Source organism: Centroberyx gerrardi, chromosome 3 (genome assembly GCF_048128805.1).
Source record: "Centroberyx gerrardi isolate f3 chromosome 3, fCenGer3.hap1.cur.20231027, whole genome shotgun sequence".
Lineage (NCBI taxonomy): Eukaryota > Metazoa > Chordata > Actinopteri > Beryciformes > Berycidae > Centroberyx > Centroberyx gerrardi.
Window position 1 is genome coordinate 20,377,286 of NC_135999.1, and position 21,288 is coordinate 20,398,573.

At 42.6% G+C, this 21,288-nt stretch overlaps 1 protein-coding gene across 3 annotated transcripts in view; it reads left to right on the forward strand.

Annotated features, from left to right (window-relative positions):
• Positions 1-21,288, forward strand: part of myh11a (myosin, heavy chain 11a, smooth muscle) — a 35,722-nt gene that overhangs the window by 6,992 nt on the left and 7,442 nt on the right. For all 3 annotated transcript variants that reach the window (XM_071913927.2, XM_078282570.1, XM_078282569.1), the window contains exons 4-29: positions 3,863-3,890; positions 8,491-8,590; positions 11,150-11,242; positions 11,481-11,544; positions 12,159-12,257; positions 12,831-12,974; positions 13,169-13,264; positions 13,490-13,608; positions 13,772-13,924; positions 14,220-14,393; positions 14,599-14,772; positions 14,911-15,025; positions 15,482-15,675; positions 16,164-16,285; positions 16,433-16,502; positions 16,599-16,759; positions 17,037-17,145; positions 17,360-17,491; positions 17,691-17,897; positions 18,076-18,213; positions 18,329-18,452; positions 18,706-18,877; positions 19,121-19,333; positions 20,110-20,254; positions 20,791-20,997; positions 21,120-21,224. In XM_071913927.2, coding sequence (XP_071770028.1) covers positions 3,863-3,890; positions 8,491-8,590; positions 11,150-11,242; positions 11,481-11,544; positions 12,159-12,257; positions 12,831-12,974; positions 13,169-13,264; positions 13,490-13,608; positions 13,772-13,924; positions 14,220-14,393; positions 14,599-14,772; positions 14,911-15,025; positions 15,482-15,675; positions 16,164-16,285; positions 16,433-16,502; positions 16,599-16,759; positions 17,037-17,145; positions 17,360-17,491; positions 17,691-17,897; positions 18,076-18,213; positions 18,329-18,452; positions 18,706-18,877; positions 19,121-19,333; positions 20,110-20,254; positions 20,791-20,997; positions 21,120-21,224 — 3,458 coding nt within the window. The remainder of the gene's footprint in view (positions 1-3,862; positions 3,891-8,490; positions 8,591-11,149; positions 11,243-11,480; positions 11,545-12,158; positions 12,258-12,830; positions 12,975-13,168; positions 13,265-13,489; positions 13,609-13,771; positions 13,925-14,219; positions 14,394-14,598; positions 14,773-14,910; positions 15,026-15,481; positions 15,676-16,163; positions 16,286-16,432; positions 16,503-16,598; positions 16,760-17,036; positions 17,146-17,359; positions 17,492-17,690; positions 17,898-18,075; positions 18,214-18,328; positions 18,453-18,705; positions 18,878-19,120; positions 19,334-20,109; positions 20,255-20,790; positions 20,998-21,119; positions 21,225-21,288) is intronic.

The window sequence follows — 21,288 nt, forward strand, 5'->3', positions numbered from 1 at the left end:
AACCGCTCACTCCTCTGTGTGCTTCAAAGTGCTGTGCGATGATGTGAGAATGATGATTTAAGCTCTGTGCATTTGCCAAGCAAAGAAAACGATTACCTCACTCTTTTTCTCAAGTTGCCCTATGATGCAGGCTAACTCTGTGCCCACTAGCACTGGACACAGTTGTATAGATGTAAATTACAAATGAGAGAAAACATGCACACCTCACCTCACTTTCATCCTAGTTTATTTTCCTTTGATTTATGCATCATGTTCTCTGTAGGAGGTCTAACCCATTAGAAGGACTTTATATGGCATTTTGTTTAGGTGCCACCCATGATGGACATTTGTTTGGACATGATGTTGTCTGTGACATTTTTGCCATCTGCTGTTGTTCCCTATGATCATCAGTTACTGCTGTCACTTCCTGATCATCTTCTGCCCTAAACAGCTTAGCTCTGCACAAGTTATGCAACTTGCGGTTTGATTCATCACTATGAGGGCAAAAAGTTTGAGCTTTTAAGTCTGAGCTCCATTTCTTTGGTGGTCTGTTGAAGCTTATAACTCTGTCTTTTAAGGGAATGGATAAGCCTCGACTGGAGCTGAAATGATATCTGACAAGAATCCAGTCTGGCAGCTCCTATGAAGATCCATCATGTGATCAGGAAAGAAAGCAGCTTAAACAAAGCAACTGCAATAATGTCCAGCTCCACTGTGTGATGTAACTGAACTAAATAGATAGGAGAATGTAGAATGGAATATGGTAATTATCAATTTGCTAAACATTTCTTCGGCTACAATAAATGTCATAAATATTTTTTCTATTTCATATTTCTAAATTTTGCAGGTCTGATAATGTCCCTTAATGTTTTGACTTACTTACTCTAAGAATGCAGCTGTCACTGTGTACATCGGACGATTTTAGATCGCAACAAGGCCGCACACAGGAAGTCATTGTATTTAGAGCTACAGCTACGGTGCGTAAATACAGAGTCATGAGTAAACAAGAAGGGGGAGGATTGATCGGTGCCTGTGAGGGTGTTTGGATTACACTGTAAATAAAAAAGTGTTGGTATCTTTATAGGTTCTTAAGCTTATCCCTGCAGGAGAACCCATACAGCTGCAATGTTTATATTCATGGTTGCTCAGCTTTTGAATTCACATCACTTCATTGCACTTAGCAAATAAGATACACAAAATCATTGACACCAGTGGATGTCCTTATATTATCAAAACACAGCTACAAAGTGCTTTACGACAGAGTAAAAAAACACACTATAAAACAGATAAAATCAACAGCAAAAGCAATGCAAGCAAGGTAAGAAAGATGAAAGTAAACCATAAAAGCGAGGTCAAAAACACAATAAAAAATCATCACATAAAAGCAAGTCTTTAAAAATGAGTCTTAAGAAGTGAAGATGATACAGATTCAGCCTGAGCTCCTAAAGCAGGTCGTTCTAAAGTTTAGGAGTCGTAATGGGAATGGCTCGATCAGCTCTTGTTTTTAATCCAGACTTTGGAACAGCCAATCGGAACCTGGCTGTGATCCAGCTCACACGGGGTTAAAAGGTCTGTGATGTAGCTTGGAACCTAAATGCAGAAACAACGATGGTGGTGAAGTTACTACTGCTAAGATCTGACAAACAGCACATTTGAAAAAGTTTTCTGATTTGCTGTTCTTTGGGATATTTTGATCCCACATCACAATCATTTTTATTTAAAGGCCTCGTATTTAATCCAAAGACAAGATTTAATGGAGCTTGTGATGGAAAGGCTGATGATATGTGACAGCCAAGCATGTATTTTCTTTTTGGTTTCTTGAAGCTTTAAAATGATTAAATGACTGAAGTAGACCAATAAACTATTTTAAGTTACGATATAGTCTTAGAGATATGAAAAGCTTATTTATTCATCTGTAAGTAGTCTACAACCCTTGAGGAATCTATCCAAATCTACCTATAAGTCAGATACTCAATTTTCTTTGCTTAGTTAATGTTCCTATGAACGAGAGAAAAGTTTTCTTTTAAGAGACTTAACCCTCAGAACCAAACAAGGTTCTTCAGATATCAAGAGACTAAAGCCATACTACTATGAACCCTTAATGAACCCTTATTTCAAAATATTTTGGCAGGCAGGGGGTTGTTATTGTTTATGGGATTTCCCACGATGTAGTGACTAATGACGCTGTATGTTCGACACTAAGTGCTACAGCCTGAGAAATCAATGGTGTTAAGAGTGGAAGTGGTGTGCGTAATCACAGCAAATCCAGATAACAATCCTATGCATTATCCAGTATTCTACACTCTGTTAAGCGTTGTTATCTGTGATTGCAGTGAGTCTTGGACATTACTCTAAAATGTTCTCCCTGTCCTCTTGGCTGAAATCCCATTCCTCAGAATTAGCTTTGGTCTTTGATGTCGAGGAGATAAAAAATGTGAAATTCCCGCAGGGAGACTGCTGCCCCCTGAAATGCTTCACTGTAGCGGATGTCTGGCATGTTATTGTCTGTGCTCCTGCAGTAAAGAGAATATTTACAGTACTCGTCAGACAGGTGGAGAGGCTTTGATAAGCCTGTCAGGTGTTCAGCTTCACTTGACTGGATGAGCTCCTCTAAAATATGGTTTTAGATAACGTTGCAGTGAAGAATAGCCCACAGATGGAAATCTAGAGAATCTCTTTGCCTTTTCCTCTTTTAGCGTTGTTTTTCCTGCAGCTGGTATCTCTCTCTCTCCCCCTCCTCACCCCAGTGAGTTTTAGTGTCTGAGTTTGGTGTCAGTGTTGTTTTTGGATCTGTTTTCGAAGCGTTCACCGCCCTGGCTGCCTCTCTCTCTCTCTCTCTCTCTCTCTCTATCTCTCTCTCTCTATCTCTCTCTCTCTCCCTCTACCTTTCTCCTCCTCTCTTTCTCTCCATCTGCCTTAATTAGGAAGTGAAAAGAGGGAACAGACAGCATGTTGTGTGTGTATGTAAGGAATGGAACCAATGGAACTGCAGAGAACCCAGCCAAGTCCTGTCCAAACCGAGGAATAGCATCCATGCTAGTTTACAGTTCAGGAAGGCCGTGCGCTGCAATAGTGTGTGTCCTGCACAACCAGACCCTCTCTCTCTCTCTCTCTCTCTCTCTCTCTCTCTCTCTCTCTCTCTCTCTCTCTCTCTCTCTCTCTCTCTCTCCTTCCTCTGGGTGCTTCTTGCATTCTTGCAGTATAGCTCTAAGATGTCATGTTTTCATTGAGCTAAACCCCAGGATGCTTCCTGTGATAATTGATCTAATAATAGTGAAATTTCAACAGTGCACCCCAGATTGACCCTGGGGTGGCACGTATTGACTGGATTCAGTTACAAAATAGCCTTACATGGGCTCAGCGTATCCTCGAAGGAGTATGAACTACTTCTATTTTTGGAAATCGCGTAATGACTCATTGCTCAGCACATTGAGAGTTGAATTTCATGGTTAAAATCAAAGTATTTGTAGGAATTACATATATCTTTAGGCACAGGAAAGCCCTCACAAATCACACAGTCTCCCCTAAGCCTCGAAGTAACTCCCAGTTGTGTCTAAGTTGAGCACTTGATTGATTTTTTTCCCTGGAGAAAAGCTTGTGGTTTTATGTGCTATATGTACAGAAATGTACTGAGGTTTTGTACATGACTGTGCACATATCCTTAGACAGACAAGAGAGCTTATAATACATAAAATAATATACATTTATACACGGTTTCTGCAATTACAGCACTTTGCTTTACCAGCTCAGTTTCATGCCTTTATGCCTGATAAGCAACATGCCTCCATGTTAATGTACAGTGCATCTTGATACTCACATACTTTTCTAGTATCAGTCAATATGATCTAACCTTATAACTTTGTGTTTTTTTTTGTTTCTGCAGACCGTGAGGACCAGTCCATTCTCTGCACGTAAGTGAAAATACCTCCAAACGCACCTTTGCTGTCTTTCGCTCAAGTTTTTCCTAGACGTCACATTGCAGAATGCTAGAAGGAAGGGGGCTGTATGTGGGGAGGAACAGTTACATAATGCTTCTGTAAACACACAGTAAAACAAATGAGATACCTCTGTGGTCTCGCATCAGCTAGCCTCCACCGGCTGAACTGCGCTAACGAGGAACCGTCTGGAATGTGATGCCGCTAGTTTTTTGAGGATGTTGGAGCAGCTGTGTTCTTAAAATCTGGCGATGGGTGCTCAGTGTTTTAGTTTATCAGATTGTAATGCCATTAAGATGCGCTGTATTTAAGTGGTGCCAAAGTGGCTGTGCGCTCGTCCGCAGTGGGAACGCTCCCAGAGGGCTGTGGGGTCGGCCCTCGCTCTCCTCAAAGACCCACGGACAGGAAGTATGCCCTGTATCCTGATGGGAGAACTAGATTAGCTCTCCAAATGTTTGGGCTCCATTTTGTTTGTTTACTTGTTTTAAACTGATGATTGAGAATTTTGGGGGATTGGACGTCCAGGGAGAAACAGCCTCCCTTTGTTTAGCAATGTTAGCCTGAACTTTGCACTGGCCTCAAATTGATTTTAATTTATAGAAAATAAAGTGGCCATTCACTCATTTCCCTTTGTGTGTGAGTGGCCTTTGACACAGTACACAAAGTAATAAGCTTTTTGTTTTGTGTAGGGATTGTGCACGTATGCCCAGGTCATACACCAAAACAATGTGCATTCTCCACTTTTTCTAGGGATCATTGCTATTTAGTTACTCTCTACACACACAAATTGCCCACTCTCAGCCCTTATGTTGTATATTTGTGCAGTTCCAGTAGACTTGCTGCAGTCTGAGGATGCCTCACATGACGCATCTGATGCCTAGGGTGCACCTATACATGTGCACCTATACATGTGCACCCTATAGGTGGACTCTGTGTTTTACTCCACTGTAGCCTAGTTTGCCATACACTCATTGTAAGTTGGCTGGTATGCACCCACCGTTCAGGACTAAACTAGCATTTAAATATGTTACCGGTGTAATTCTGATAACTTCAGCTTGCAGTCGTTCCTTCAGTTCCTCTGAGTTAACAGCAGCACCTTCCCCAGCATCCAGCAGTCCCAGTGAAGGAAATGAGAGGAAGGGCTCCTCCTCAGTGATCTGCTCAAGGCTCTGTCTGCTATAAACTGATTGATGCCAGGATGCAGCACATTCTTTGATCCCATCAGACCACTTCCTCAACTACTAAGCATTGTCTATCAGAGGGAGAATTTAGACAAGTTTGGTTGTATTTCTTCCTGTTTGTTTGTTGGTAGTTTAATGGTTTGCAGTGATGGTGTACAAGCAAAGTTTTGAACAGGATATGCAGTAGTTCCCGAGGTGAGAAAACCTTTTAAAATACTTTTGTTTAAGATTGATAGAGCCGACGTGACACAACAGAGCCAAAACACAAACTCCGCCTCTCTGGCACATCAGTCAGGCCAGAGCAAAGTCACTTTAAATGTTTCGGTTTGAACTACGGCTGGTGCTGAGCATGCCTTCGGAGCCATATATGGGAGAAAAGTTTCTGGTGCAGTACATGGAATGTCATGTATGATATTCTCCTCTGTGTGTGTGTGTGTGTGTGTGTGTGCGTACGTGTGTGTATATGCGTGTGTATATATTGTAAAAACATCTGAACCGGCAGGACTCTCTGTTAGTTAGTGTGGGAAGACAACATTTGCTTCATAAATATTCCATAACAACCACAGGGAGTCGTTACCGTTAATAGCAAAAGCCGCACAGTTGTGATGTCTCCCAGCAACAGTCAATATGCGTCCAACAGCAGCACCCAAATCCCTAAAATGTAAATACTGTATGTTTACAGTATTAGTCTTGGGTCTTCTATCATGTTCTTTTGTCAGGTATTGTACTTTTATGAACACCATTTATAGTAGCATTACAATCTTTATGGCATGATGTTTATACAAAGTATTTGTTTATATGGAACACGTTTTTATTAGTTCATTGTCCATGGATGGCTACTGTGAACTAAGATAAGGATCATAGTGTAAATGAGGCTGAGGAGCGCTGCTTTGCTTACCAAGTATCAAGGAAGGTGCTGTTTGGAATCAAGGTTTACACCTCAAAAGGCAAAAGAGGGAATAAAGCTCAAAGCTCATCCTCTAGGCGTAGCCCATAAATTAAAGACGTTTTTACTTTTTCAACAAAGAAGTGTGCCTTGGACTATTCTTTTGGGGAGATCAGCCTTCTTGACTACAAACTATGAGCTGTATTCCCTCTTTTGCCTTTTAAGATAAGGATCAGTTTGATTTGTGTGGACTTTATGGCTTATATCACTGTTGTCATGTATGAAGATCTTGTAACTCCAAGTTTTGGAGATTTTCCTGTTTTAACTTCAATTGAAGGATTACATGATCGTCTATGGGTTGAGAAAATTTTAAAACCCTGTCAAACCAAATTGGATAAACTCAGAAATGTTAGTTCCTGAAAAGTCAACATTTTGGATATAGGAGGTTTTCAACCAACAGTGACATTATGCAAAATTTTAGATCGAAGGAATTTAACAGATATACACACTAGGGATTTATTCCTCAGACACCAAGAATGTGCCATGGGAAATAGCTGGGAGCCTACAAAATCCATTCTCAAGATCTTGACATTTCATTTCAGCAGGGTCACCAGTTTCCTTTGTCTAATATTCATTGTGTGTATACAGTAGTAAAACTGGACTGATGGAATCAACATGTTAACTATAAAGTGGCAGGATGTTGTTGAAGAGCGCGGATCCACAGCCTATCCCAATGCTGCTGGGGGTTTAAAGGCATCCAGAGGAATCCCCTTGACTTAGCTGTGCAGAATGCAGGGGGTTTTCCACTGTACCCTGTAACACTGATTATTGAGGATTAGGGAGCTCTGTGGGAGACCAGGGGACGAGTGTGTGTGCTGTCTAGACCCGAGGTTCTCAACCTCTTTGGCTCGTGACCCCTTAAAATGAAGCGATGCCTACTCACGACCCCCCGCCACAGGCTGTATATGCAGAGTGGTGAACAGTTTCATTATCAGAGGAGGCTGAAAACTGTTCAGTATTTCACAAGAAATAAGCTAAAATTTGAGAAAAAACAGGCATAGACAGGATAATAAGTTTATATAATAGTAATATGTTTTTTTCCTATCTCATAAATTATCTCATGACCCCCCAAATTGTCTGACAACCCCCCAAACCCCCATTATCTCGCTCCTGTCGTAGAAACACTGATCTAGACCTGTTCTGTGTCCAAGAGCCTGCTATGATTAGTGTCACTTTCCGCCCAAGATGGGAGGTAATTGTATCATCACTTCAGTTTTTAGATGTTAAACTCTCTAAGACTTAGATTAACTAGCCCTACCTTTATTTATACAATTTATACATGGTAGGTGGTTAATGGCTGCGGTTGCTAAGCATCGAATGCCATCTACTTTTCCATCATCAGAAGTAAAGGGCCCTTATGGTGAGATATTACATAAATGTGATATCCATTCACATAATCTGATGATTGTAACTGATGTGAAGCAACATCTTAAAGATAGGCAAAGTCCAGAGATTACTGACGATGATTTGCTGAGACAGTAGAGACAGAAGTGACAGTTTGACAGATCATCCAGAGGAGAGACTCCACACAGAGTCCCATCAGAGTCGATTCTGTGAAAATGCAGCTGCAGTATGAGACCGGGATGCTGTGTGTCCTTACCAGGCCTCAACAGAGGACAGAGTAATTAGATTCCTCTTAGAGCTGCCAAGACCGAAGACAGAGCCATGGTGCATCCCATACACATGTTGCCTTTTATGGACCCATGTCTGTGTGTGTGTGTGTGTGTGTGTGTGTGTGTGTGTGTGTGTGTGCCGGACGCCTGGCCGATGGGTCTGGGATCGTTCAACTTCGTCTTTCTAAGCATCCAAGATCAAGGGCCTCTAGGGGGAAAAAAAGTGTTCTTGCTTCTGTTTGAAAATTCCAAATAATGATTTGATTAGAAAGATAGCAAATGTTTTCAATTTGTCGGTGGTTCTGGTTTAGCTGTTGTACAAATCCTAATACTTTTGCAAACATCGTAAAAGTTATGACTTTGCTACTACGAAGTTGACAGTCAACTTCTGTGTAGTCTGTAGATCATAATCAGCCATTCACTCTCTGACTAAAGCTCTGTAACTAAGTTGAGAGTTTGAAAATCTGAACATTTAGAACACATTTTTCCCATAGATGTGTGTGGATTATGTAAAGTGATAAGTGAAGGTAATCTTAATTGTAAAACTGCACTCAGGATAAGTATGTGTTATTATGGTAGCTGGGGTCTTTATGATCTTATATAGTCATACAGAGATCAGTGTATAGTGGACAGACTGAACAGGCGATGGTTTGGTCGATCTCCTCTGCACATGATTTCAGTTCAATTAAACTGAGTTATTGACCTGTGAACAGTGAACCTGTCAGTGCTGTTTATCTTCCTCTTCTTTTTCATGCTCTTTTACTATCTCCCGTCCCTCTTTTAACCCTCTCTCTCCCTCTCATACTCTCTCTCTCGCCGTCCGTCTCTGTCTCTAGTGGGGAGTCTGGTGCAGGGAAGACAGAAAACACCAAGAAGGTCATTCAGTATCTCGCTGTTGTTGCCTCCTCGCACAAAGGCAAGAAGGACACCAGTGCTGTAAGTATCCATGTACAGTGATCATTGTGTGTCAAAAAGTTGGGATCTCCCTCACTCTTATGGGAGAGGTGATCGGTATGTAGGAAAACTGCCCCATTTAATCCTGTATCGCCATTTCCTCCAAATAGCAACAATCAGGATCACAGTTTGCCTACGTGAGTAAAGGGGAATGCCTGGAGTGTGTTTCTGTGTGTGGTGTTTGCGTGTTTTCCTTCCTCAGGCTAAAAAAAATGCATGAAAGATAGTGTCACTGAGTTACAGAAATACTTTTTTTGTTTCCTTACACCAAGGGTCTTCTCTGGTCAAGATCCCATATCTTACTGTTCAAAGCAGCACACAGGTTTTTACCCTAACATTTGTAATTTCATCTGATGCTAATCTTGCCCTACGAGAGTAAGAGTGCCCTCTCGACTGATTTCAACTGCATGATCATAATCATTATATAGACTTCAAATCTATAAAAATGTTAAATTCAGGGTGTTACTGATGCATACTCCTATAGTGGTTCATCATGTTGAGGTTTGTTTCATCCGTCTTCTACGAAACACCCTTTCACTGCTAGCGGAGGGAGATTGGAGCCTCTCTGGCAGTGAAAGGGTCTGTCACAGATCAACGAGCACAGTGTGAGCATGCCCATCTCCTCTTCTTGTCTATCAAACAACGTTACGTCCTGTTTTGCCACAGACACACACCCCCCCCCCCCCCCCCCCTCCTCCGCCTTCCCTCCCTCCCCCTCATCCACTACTGTGGCATTTGCTCCGACGGGGAGCATGGCCGTCTTGTTTTTCCGGTAGAGTTTAGTGGATCTTGTGGTTTGCACAGTGTGGAGTTTGTGAAACACCCATGTAAGCGAGACTTTATTTTCTTTTCAACACCCTAACCAGGTCGCCCCCCCCTAAATGTGCCCAGTCACCCTCTCTAAGCTGTGATTTAAAACTCTTTTTAGACTTCAGGCCGGGTCACGCCTGAGTAAGATTGGGTCCTGACTGCTGTGACTGGAATTTAATGGTTTGCGGTGTTGGTCTGGTGTTAGTTTAGGAACCTGAAGGATTAATTTCCAGGTCAAAGCAGAGTTTGTCTTTGCCATTGACCTGCTCACCCTCGGAGGAAGCGCTGAAGATTGTATGCTGTCCTGGGTGGGACCTCCGAGGCTCCCATGGACCTCAACTGAATAGAAATAGCATTGGATCAATCTCTCATCTGCTCTCCCTGCTCTCTCTCTCTCTCTCTCTCTGTCTCTCGCTTTCTCTCCTCCTCGTTCTCTTTTTCTCTCAGGCTCTATTTTGACTTGACCTCCTGCTCTTATCTGTCTGTCTGCTTGAGTATTTAAACAATGTGTTAAAGTATAATCCTTCCCATCGCCTGTCACTTTCCTTGCCATTTCCCTGTGCTCTGTTTTTCTTCTCTTCTTTTTTCTCTTTCCTTTCTTTCCTTCAGTGGCTTAAGCGAACTGGACGCTCCTCTCTCCTTTGCCAACTCTGAACTGAACTGTACCTGATCGGCTGGTCTGTATCTTTCCTCTTTTTCTCAAACTATTAAAAATAGAACTGTGGATTTTAAGAGTTTGTAGTGATTTTACAGTCTGTCTTTGTGTCTACCACTGACAATAAGAACTGATCCATCCATCCAGTCCAGCTAAGAAAAGAGTGTGTGACTGACATAAAGTTAGCAAACCTCTGAACATGTAAATAATTTATCTTCATCGTTGTTTTCCTCATCTTTCCTGACATTTTGAATCAGAAAACTCATGTTCTTCTACTCTACATGGTTTCAGCCTGTTCACAGAGTGGCTGAAGGGAGTCTTTTTAAGAGAGAGGGAGGGAGTGTTTCAGAGAGAGGAGGTCTACTGTGCCTGACCTTGAAGCTAGGCTGATGCAGGCCCCTTTGATCAGGTGGATTAGCTCGATGCTGGGTGAAGGGGTGTCCGGCTCAGTTACCGACCATCACCTTGCTCCGTCCACAGACTCTGGAAGCAAAACACATCTCCAGAAGCCTGTTTACAAATCAGAATCATCTTAAATCGCATACTTACATAGTGAATGCAAAGAATTTGACGCGATTCATCAAAGATTCTGCGCTGTTGCATAACCTCTCTCTTCTATCCCCCTCTTTGTTTCCGCATCATCAACAGCAACTTGTGCTCATTTTAACAATCCGGCCCAGATCGTCTCAAGTGGAGGAAAATTGATAGTGAAAGAAGTCGGCTTGTTAGTTCATGCGGCTGAGGTACTGTACATAATATGGAAGAGTCTCAAAGAAGATTAGGGGATTAGTAAGGAATTAATATTGTGCTTTTAAAGCCAGATGTAAATCGACTTGAATGGGTACTCATCAGCTGATTATTGGAGAAGGTTTTGTTTGTCCGTAGGATTTATCTTTGTGTTCATCTTATCTTATCTTATCTTAAGTTATTACTGGTAGACTGTTCCGACCCACGCCACCCCATATCCGCCCTGCACCGCCCCGTCCCCACCATGCACCACCCCGTCCCATCCCACCTCACTAAATGACCAATTAATGTGTATTAGTGATATTTCTGTACATCGCTGTCCTCACTAGGGGGAGCTGGAGAAGCAGCTCCTGCAGGCAAACCCCATTCTGGAGGCCTTTGGAAATGCCAAGACCATCAAAAATGACAACTCTTCTCGATTTGTGAGTTTGCTATTACAGAAGTAGATGTTTTGAGCATGCTACTGTATCTATGGGACCACAGCTTAATGTTAGGTTTCCCTTATAGATGTTTCTATTGTTAGATGATTCTTCCTGGCCCATTAAACTTTTATTCAGTGCACCAGCCAGCTGTTCTGTAATTTATATCTTGTAAATGTTGTGTAAATCATACCAGTCCATCCATGAACCTCGGCTCCTTCATGCCTCATCTCTCCCGCAGGGTAAATTCATCCGCATCAACTTTGATGTGACCGGCTACATCGTTGGAGCCAACATTGAGACTTGTATCCTGACATAATGTTGTAATAATCTGTGATAACACTTTGTCCAGATTTGTTTCTCACACTGGGAAAAAACGGCTTGCTTCAGTGTTTGATCTGTAAACATTAACTCGGGTGTAAAATGGCTTTATTCGGCTGCTCACACATTCCATGTGAGAGATGTCAGCTGCCCCTCAAGGTAAATACAGTGGGGTTGTTGACACCTGGATAATGATATCATGTGTGTGTCTGTGCGTGTGTGTGTGTGTGTGTGTGTGTGTGTGTGTGTGCGTGTGTGTGTGTCTGTGTGTTTCTATGTGAGCAGGAGAGAGAGAGAGAGAGAGAGCCACAGTTGCAGCTTAACATTCCCATAGAATGATATCACCTTAATTACTATCACTCTATTTTAGGGTGTCACTGTATTTAACTTACATTTCATCATTGTAGGTTAACTTATGAGTGATCATACCTTTCAGATATTTAACAGCAGACATTACAGTAACCTACAAATAAAATGAATTAACAAAAAAAGCACATAGTTTTTCACCTAAAAGACAATGGGGCAGAGGGCAGATGACACCTCATATAACTTACTCTGAGCACAGAGTGTATCATCTTTAACAGCCGAATGCTATCAGACCTGCTGGAGAAGTCTCGCTGTATCAGACAGGCCAAGACAGAAAGAGCCTTCCACATCTTCTACTACATGATTGCCGGTGTCAAAGACAAGCTGCGTGGTAAGATGCAGATAAATCTAATAGATATATATACTGTATATGTATATGATAAGTTTAGTGTTGACAATTCTGTTAGATCCGCTGCTCGTGTTCGGTTGTCGCTCTTCCATAAACCTGGTAATACTACATCCTGTGGAACAGTTACTACCGCTTGATTGAAAACCTCATATGTCCCAAATGTCAACTTTTCAGTAACTAAGAAAAACAGCCTTGCTTTCACACTGACCACCATGCATCTTTGAGGTTGCAGACTTCTCTCAATTCATATAGGAGCATGTAATCCTTCAGCTGAAGTTAAAACATGAAAGTCACCAAGATTGGAGTTAAAAGGTTTTCACACAACAACAGTGATATGTATGTCAAGTTAAGGCTGAGATAAACTGCTGCTGTATGCTGGTGACTGATACTGATACACTGTCATTGCCATGATAGTAAGCAATACAAGAAAACTCAAAGCTCTAGGTATTCTGTTTATTGTACACCAGAGCCTGGGAAAGCACACGACAGTCGCACACTGGCGAGAGCCACAAAGAGAAATCACTGACTCTTCCAGCCTGTGTGTTTTATCTCCAGAGGAACTTCTGCTGGAGCCCTTCAGTAACTACCGCTTCCTGAGTGCGGGTCACGTCCAGATCACCGGCCAGCAAGACGATGAGATGTACGAAGAGACCATGGAGGCCATGAACATCATGGGCCTCACCGAGGATGAGAGAATAGGTACCAGTGATAACTCTTGTCTTGTCTGGTCTTATCTATTCTAGTCTAGTCTAATCGATTCTGTCACATCAGTAAAACACAGTGATACATAGTGGTGAATGCTTTCGTCTGCAATGTGAAATCCATGTGTTGCCGCTGTGGATATTTCTCTGTGAAGCTAACTCATGCTTGTGTGTCTCTCCTCTGTGCTCCAGGTATCCTGAAGGTTTGCTCCACAGTGATGCAGCTGGGAAACATTGAGTTCAAGAAAGAGAGGAACCAGGAGCAGGCCACCATGCCAGACAACACCGGTTAGACACCACTACCCTCCACTAATACAAATATTGTGCAGTTGTCATTTTTTCCCACTGCAGAGCTGACATGTGGCAAACTGTACAGTTGCTCTTGTTTACGTTCCCAAAATACAAGCAACAAATATGTAGAAGGAAGCAAGAAAGAAAGAAAGAAAGAAAAAAAAATATATGACTCAATGTTTAAGTGTACCAACAAACATGTCTCTCTCCCTCTCTCTCCAGCGGCCCAGAAGGTTTGCCACCTGCAGGGCGTCAATGTGACAGACTTCACCCGTGCGATCCTCACCCCCCGAATCAAAGTGGGCAGAGAGGTGGTGCAGAAGGCCCAGACTAAAGAGCAGGTACTGGGATGGGTGAACTGTGCCAAACCATATGAACAGGAAAATGTATATTGTATCTAATGAACGCTTTTCACACCTTTCATCCAACTGCATTTAAATCATCTTTGTTACTTTGGTCTCACATCAATTATGGTGTCTGTGTGTTTGTGCGTGTGTGTGTTAGGCTGACTTTGCTATTGAAGCCCTGGCCAAGGCCATGTTTGAGCGTCTGTTCCGCTGGCTCCTGGGCCGCGTCAACAAGGCCCTGGACAAGACCAAGCGCCAGGGAGCCTCCTTCCTGGGGATCCTAGACATCGCCGGCTTTGAGATCTTTGAGGTGAGGAGTGTTGTTCACAGACGAATCAGAAACCACTAAGCTGAGGTGTCATGTCTAACGCTCCTTTCAGGGAGTAAACAATGTAATACATGATTCTTGTAGGAAGACGAAATTCTACTATTAGTGTAGCGTGAAATATTACAAAGTGAATGCAAAAACAATTTTTAGATGTGAGAATGTACATAGAATTTTTTCCACGTGAAGTGAATATGCAATATACAATAATATATTGTATGCATCATATTTGTCTTCAATTCTGCCTTTTGGTTGTTCTCCTCCGCTCCCACTATCGCAGGACAACTCCTTTGAGCAGCTGTGCATCAACTACACCAACGAGAAGCTGCAGCAGCTCTTCAACCACACCATGTTCATCCTGGAGCAGGAAGAGTACCAGAGGGAGGGCATCGAGTGGAACTTCATCGACTTCGGCCTCGACCTGCAGCCCTGCATCGAGCTCATCGAGAGGCCGGTGAGTGGGAATGAGACACAGGGAAAACACAACAGCTCATTCAAATGTACTGTGTTAACAGGTTAGCCCACATAGTCTCCCTTTGACCCCAGCATAGATATTTGTGATATAATACAATGTGTGCAGTATTATGAGGTAAATACTGAGATCAGCACTGTCATGCCCGCAGAAACACAGTCTCGTAATAACTGCATATTTTCTGCAGAACAACCCTCCAGGCATCCTGGCCCTGCTGGATGAAGAGTGCTGGTTCCCCAAAGCCACAGATGTCTCCTTTGTGGAGAAACTCATGAACACACAGGGCAACCATATCAAATTCGCCAAGCCTAAACAGCTCAAAGACAAGACTGAGTTTTCTGTGCTTCACTATGCTGGGAAGGTGAGTATGATAGTTGAACCTCCTCACACTCTCAGAATCTGAGGGACATGATTAAAAACAAAACTATGTGGTTCTATGAAATATTCTAAAGAATATTTTTACAAATGCTCAAATAAATCTGTGTTGTTTTGGCTGTAGGTGGACTACAATGCCACAGCCTGGCTGACAAAGAACATGGACCCTCTGAACGACAACGTCACAGCGCTGCTCAACAGCTCCTCCAGCCCGTTTGTGCAAGACCTGTGGAAAGACGGTGAGATATAGGCTCAGCTGCTTTTGCATTAGCTGAACATATCTCACCAATAAAGGTTGCATGTGTATGCAAAGGAGAATGGATAAGAACAGTTAATATTGAGTTGAATAGTTGAAAAAACAGTTGAATTTGTTGAAGTTGAAGTTTTTATTTCCTATTGTAATTATTTAGTAAGCAAAGGTTTTAAAATAACTAGCACCTTGAATAATATTTAATAGTGAAATATATTGTCATAACACATGACTGTTACAATACTTTTGTCACAATAGGTGTTAAATTTACAAATTTGTGGATATCTCATTTTGGAATAAAGTTCTTCAATTATAATATAAGCAAAACACATTAGTTGTACTGAGACCTTTCATCTTGACTGAACATATTGTTTTAATGTAACAATCTGTTATGACTGAACACATTGTTTTGTCCATTAATGTAACGCTTTGTTATGTGTCCCAGTGGACAGAGTGGTGGGCCTTGAGACCATCGCCAAGATGTCCGACAGCTCCATGCCTAGCGCCTCCAAGACCAAGAAGGGAATGTTCCGGACCGTGGGACAGCTGTACAAGGAGTCTCTGGCCAAACTTATGACGACCCTGCACAACACCCAGCCCAACTTTGTCAGATGCATCATCCCCAACCACGAGAAGAGGGTAAAGAAGCTGTCACTAACACTGTTCCTGGTGTCTCTGAAGAGCCACACCGTCACACTGGATTCCGCTTTATCCAATTTAGTCTAATTCAATTCGCACTTTATTATCGCTTGTGGCAACATTCCTTTCAAGTTGCAGTCTGTTTGACACATTGAGAGAGCAATTCCCTCTCTATACTCATAAAATAACTTGATAAAATGATTTTGGATGGCTATCAAAGGTTATTTTTATGTATTAATTTAATGACATGTTTCTGGAGGAAATACCATGTTCTCAGTCAGTATTGACAACTCATCCAGCACATTGACCTGTTGCCTCATGGCAGGGTCAAACTTGCCACTGTCTTTCTATGTATTCCTGAAGGCATAACATCCTAAATATCAGTATCCAGATAATGCTTCCCCCCCAATAACAGTTCAGTATTGAGGGGATTGTTTGTATTTGTTTCGTATACCAGTGTAATAAAAATGAGATCCTGTTCCCCTCAGGCAGGGAAGCTGGACGCCCATCTGGTCCTGGAGCAGCTGAGGTGTAACGGTGTGCTGGAGGGGATCCGTATCTGCCGACAGGGATTCCCCAATCGAATCGTCTTCCAGGAGTTCCGTCAGCGGTGAGTGGGATCTGATGGGATGGATTAGCCTGTAAAAAACAATTGGTGCATGGTGTGCAAAAACATACTCAAATTAAGACTATTTGTGTAAAACTTTCTCACCGTATCTACCATGCCACCTCTCTGTCTCCTCTTCTTCCTTCACAGTTATGAGATCCTGGCTGCTAATGCTATTCCCAAAGGTTTCATGGATGGCAAACAAGCCTGCTGCCTCATGGTAAACTGATGTGTTCCAAAACCCAAAAATACACATGCAGGCGATCGTACCCTACATCAACACCTTCTGTTTCTTACTGATGCCTTGTCTGTGTAGATCAAGCATCTGGACCTGGACCCCAATCTGTACAGGATTGGACAGAGTAAGATCTTCTTCCGCACCGGAGTGCTAGCCCAGCTGGAGGAGGAGAGAGATCTGAAGATCACTGTGGTCATCATCGCCTTCCAGTCCCAGGCCAGAGGCTTCCTGGCCAGAAAGTATGAATACACAGCATCCTCACACCTACTCTGCCCTCTAATACACTGCATAGTTTCTGATGCATTACTTCATTTAACTAACTCTTACCAGTTACGCTCACCGGGTCAAAATGTCTATTCTTTGAGACAGTATATTGATCCCTTTTGATTGATCTTTATACTTGGACTTTCATAACTCTTTCGTACTCTTTCTCTATTGGATTAGAAATTTGTGCATTCTACATCACATCATACATGATACAGTGGTGATGGTGGTTTTACTGTTGTGTTTTTAAAGGGCGTTTGCTAAGAGGCAACAGCAGTTGACAGCCATGAAGGTGATCCAGAGGAACTGTGCTGCCTACCTCAAACTCAGGAACTGGCAGTGGTGGAGGCTCTTCACCAAGGTCAGATAATGCACATCATTATGCACATTTATGCAAGTGAAAACACAATAGAATCTCATATTTTAGGCTGTCTTCATATTTTTTTATGTAGTCTTAGAAATTATTATATATGTAATTAAGCCAAATGACCATATTGCATTGACAGTTATGAACTTAGCTTTATGTTGCCTTTCCATTGTAAAAATGGTATATTGTCCATCCTCCTGAACTACAGGTCAAGCCTCTGCTGCAAGTGACCCGTCAGGAGGAAGAGATGGGTCTGAAGGAGGAGGAGTTGCAGAAAGCCAAAGACATTGCTGTAAAGTTTGAATCTGAACTGAAGGAGATCAACTTGAAACACACAACGGTAAAGGACGAAATCTGCAAGACTGGCACAAACACATTCATAAACTCTAGTCTTCAATTTTCTTTTTTTGCTTTCCCCTGATGTCACAGCTCCCATCTGAGGCTGTTTCGGGGTGCCCATTTCATATTCCCAAATTCAGTTGGACTTGATCTACTGACAATGAAGCTAAGCCACATCTTTACCTGTCTGTCTGCTGCAGGTTCTGGAGGAGAGGAATGCCCTGCAGGAGCAGCTTCAGGCAGAGACGGAGCTGTACGCCGAGGCAGAGGAGATGAGGGTTCGTCTGGCGGCTAAGAAGCAGGAGTTGGAGGAGATCCTGCATGAGATGGAGGCGAGGCTGGAGGAAGAGGAAGACCGTGCTCAGGCACTGCTGGTGGACAAGAAGAAGATGCAACAGCAGATGCAGGTCTAGCTATCTGTTTCTTGTTTGTTGTAGATGTCCAAAATGCACATAAAACTCAGTTTGAGAGGAACTGCAATTGCAAGGTTGAATATAAAATGTTTATTTCTGTGCTCAGTTATGTATGATCTGATGAAATAGCAGTAGGAACTGAGGAAACAGTGTTATCCTCTTCTTCTTGTAGGATTTGGAGGAACATTTGGAAGAGGAGGAAGATGCCCGTCAAAAGCTGCAGCTGGAGAAGGTTACCTGTGATGGCAAGATCAAAAAGCTGGAGGACGACATCCTGGTGATGGAGGACCAGAACAACAAGCTGCTGAAGGTAAGCGTGGGCATACAGCACAGATCAGAGAGGCTTTATTATGACGATCAGGCGCTGGCTAAAGCTGGTGTGTATGATAATCAATGGATGACCTACAACAATGGTGACTTTGTAGGAGAGGAAGCTGATGGAGGAGAGGATCGCAGACTTCAGTACCAACCTGGCTGAGGAAGAGGAGAAGTCTAAGAACCTGACCAAGCTCAAGAACAAACACGAGTCCATGATCTCCGAACTGGAGGGTAATCATCTCTTATGCATTTTCATGCATTAAACAAGCTCAAAACTCTCCTGGTTAAACTAAGCACATTTGTTACTAATATCACAATCAGGGCCATATTTTGTCTAGCTAGGAAAATCTGGAGCTTTGTTATAAAACAGCCTTTGTCTTGAAATATTCCTCACTGAGTCACTTATTCTTGATTTCTTTCTGGCTCTGATATTTTTCTCACATTATATTTAGGCTAACTGGTATCTGTCTGCTGTCTCTTCTAGTCCGCTTGAAGAAGGAGGAGAAGGGTCGCCAGGAGCTGGACAAGGCTAAGCGTAAGTTGGAGGCAGAGTCTAATGACCTACAGGAGCAGATAGCTGACCTGCAGGCCCAGATCGCCGACCTCAAAGCCCAGCTCGCCAAGAAGGAGGAGGAGCTACAGAATGCTTTGGCCAGGTAAAGTCTAACTCAGTCATTTATAGTTTTATCTCCTGTCTAATTACTCAAATAGTCCCAATTTACTGATTTCATCTTTCCTACTCCTGAATCCACAAACCCAATCAGCTCTAGGTCATCTTTTAGTATCTGAGGTGAAACAGCACCCCCTGTATACCAACACGTAAACATCAACTCTCAACTTCTTGGATATTATCTCTATCATACTTACCGTCATTCTCAATCCATTCTTCTTCTCCTCAGGCTAGAAGACGAGATAGCCCAGAAGAACAACGCTCTGAAGAAGATCAGAGAGCTTGAGGGACACATCTCCGACCTGCAGGAGGACCTGGACTCTGAGCGGGCGGCCAGGAACAAGGCAGAGAAGACCAAACGGGACCTCGGGGAGGAGCTGGAGGCCCTCAAGTCTGAGCTGGAGGACACACTGGACAGCACTGCCACCCAGCAGGAGCTGAGGTTGGTCAAACAAGACTGAAAGGCTTTTGTGACTTCCAATTGTATATCTTCTGCATTTTTTCTCAATAGCCACAATAGATGCCGCAGCAGGGAACAACAACACGCTTTCCATGTAAGAATGAAGACTTAGGCCATTTACCTTGGTCGGTGGTGGCAGTATGAAGGAGTTGATTCAAAAAGGAAGTTTATTTAATTTTAAGCTTACAAAGTTAAGAGCATAGAACTATAACAAAAGCGGTTGAAAAACTGTGTGCTGGCTACCTGCGACGCCATTTTAATTACCCACAGGTCCCTACAACTGTAGGGTAAAGGTAAAGTTTTTCAAAATCAAAGCATTTTCTTAATGTTATCAATCCATAACATAAATCAAATTTCATAAATCCATTTTCTACCTGTCGATAAATTATATATACAAACTAAGGACATAAACCAAACTGCAGGCAAAAATGTCACTTGCCACTATTAATTTCAATATACATTTTGAGTCGAAGCTATTCTGCCATTTGAAAAATATTTACATTTTAAGCATTTAGCTGATGCTCATTTCCAGAGTAACTTACAATGAATAGCAGAATAATCTAAAATTCCTACATGGCCAACATTGCGAGTAACGAATAGTAAGAAGTGCATTGCTCAAGGTTACAGCACATAATAATAAAAAAATCCTGTGTCCTCAGAATGTCCATGTATTATAGAGGTGTTAGGTAAAGAAATAAGAGCCCTTTTTTTATATTTGTTCAGTAAAAACCCGCATAACCCATCCATCCCTCCTGCAGAGCCAAGCGAGAGCAGGAGGTGACGCTGCTGAAGAGAGCCATGGACGATGAAAACCGGACCCATGAGGCCCAGGTCCAGGAGATGAGACAGAAACACACCCAAGCTGTGGAGGAGCTCACTGAGCAGCTGGAGCAGTCCAAACGAGTAGGCGTCCATTATTTCATACACCACTATAAATACTTGGGTATCTATCATACAGTTGTAGCATATCATAGCCTCATCTCTGCACCCATTGTATCTCAACATCCGTCACACTGCTCTAGATCAGTGGTTCTCAACCTTTTTGGCTTGTGACCCCTTAAAACAAAGCCATCACAGGTGTGCATATGCTTATAAACAGTTCAAACAAAGAATGAGTTTCTCTTATCAGGTTGTTTCATTTAATTAATTATCAGAGGAGGCCTTTTTTCCTATCCCATAAATCATTTTGCGACCCCCTTAAATGATCTTGCGACCCCCTGGGGGGTCCCGAGCTTCAGGTTGAGAACCACTGCTCTAGATCTACACTGGGTAATTTCTGGTTTAGCCATTTATATTAGCTATTAATAAGTTGATATTGTTTCTTGCATCTGAAAGACAAACTTTACCCAAATTTGTAGTATCCCCCAGGCTTACCTTTCTATTGTACAGTATTTTGTCCTTCATCGGATATTGATGGCTACTTTCTCTCTTCCCCTTAGGTGAAGTCAAACCTGGAGAAGGCTAAACAAGCCCTGGAGAAGGAGACGTCAGAGCTGACAGTGGAGGTGCGCTCGCTGACCCAGGCCAAGCAAGACGTGGAGCACAAGAGGAAGAAGGTGGAAGGTCAGCTGACCGACCTGCAGTCACGCTTCACTGACAGCGAGAAGCAGAAGGCGGAGCTGGGAGAGCGCTGCTCCAAGATCACAGTAAATGACTATCAGCAGTTATATCAGTCCATGAATAAAGATATGCATTTGCAAGCAAAAAGTATGAATTTTTACCACAAAAATGAATGCCCATGTATTTCCCCCCAACCTTCATCTTACAGATTGAACTGGAGAGTGTGACTAACCTGCTGAATGAAGCAGAGGGCAAGAACATCAAACTGGGCAAAGACGTTTCTAGTCTCACCTCCCAAGTCCAAGACGCACAGGTAACGGAAACAACGCATGTTATAATCCCAGTTAATACAGTCCAAATGTGACCTTTCCTGTGAC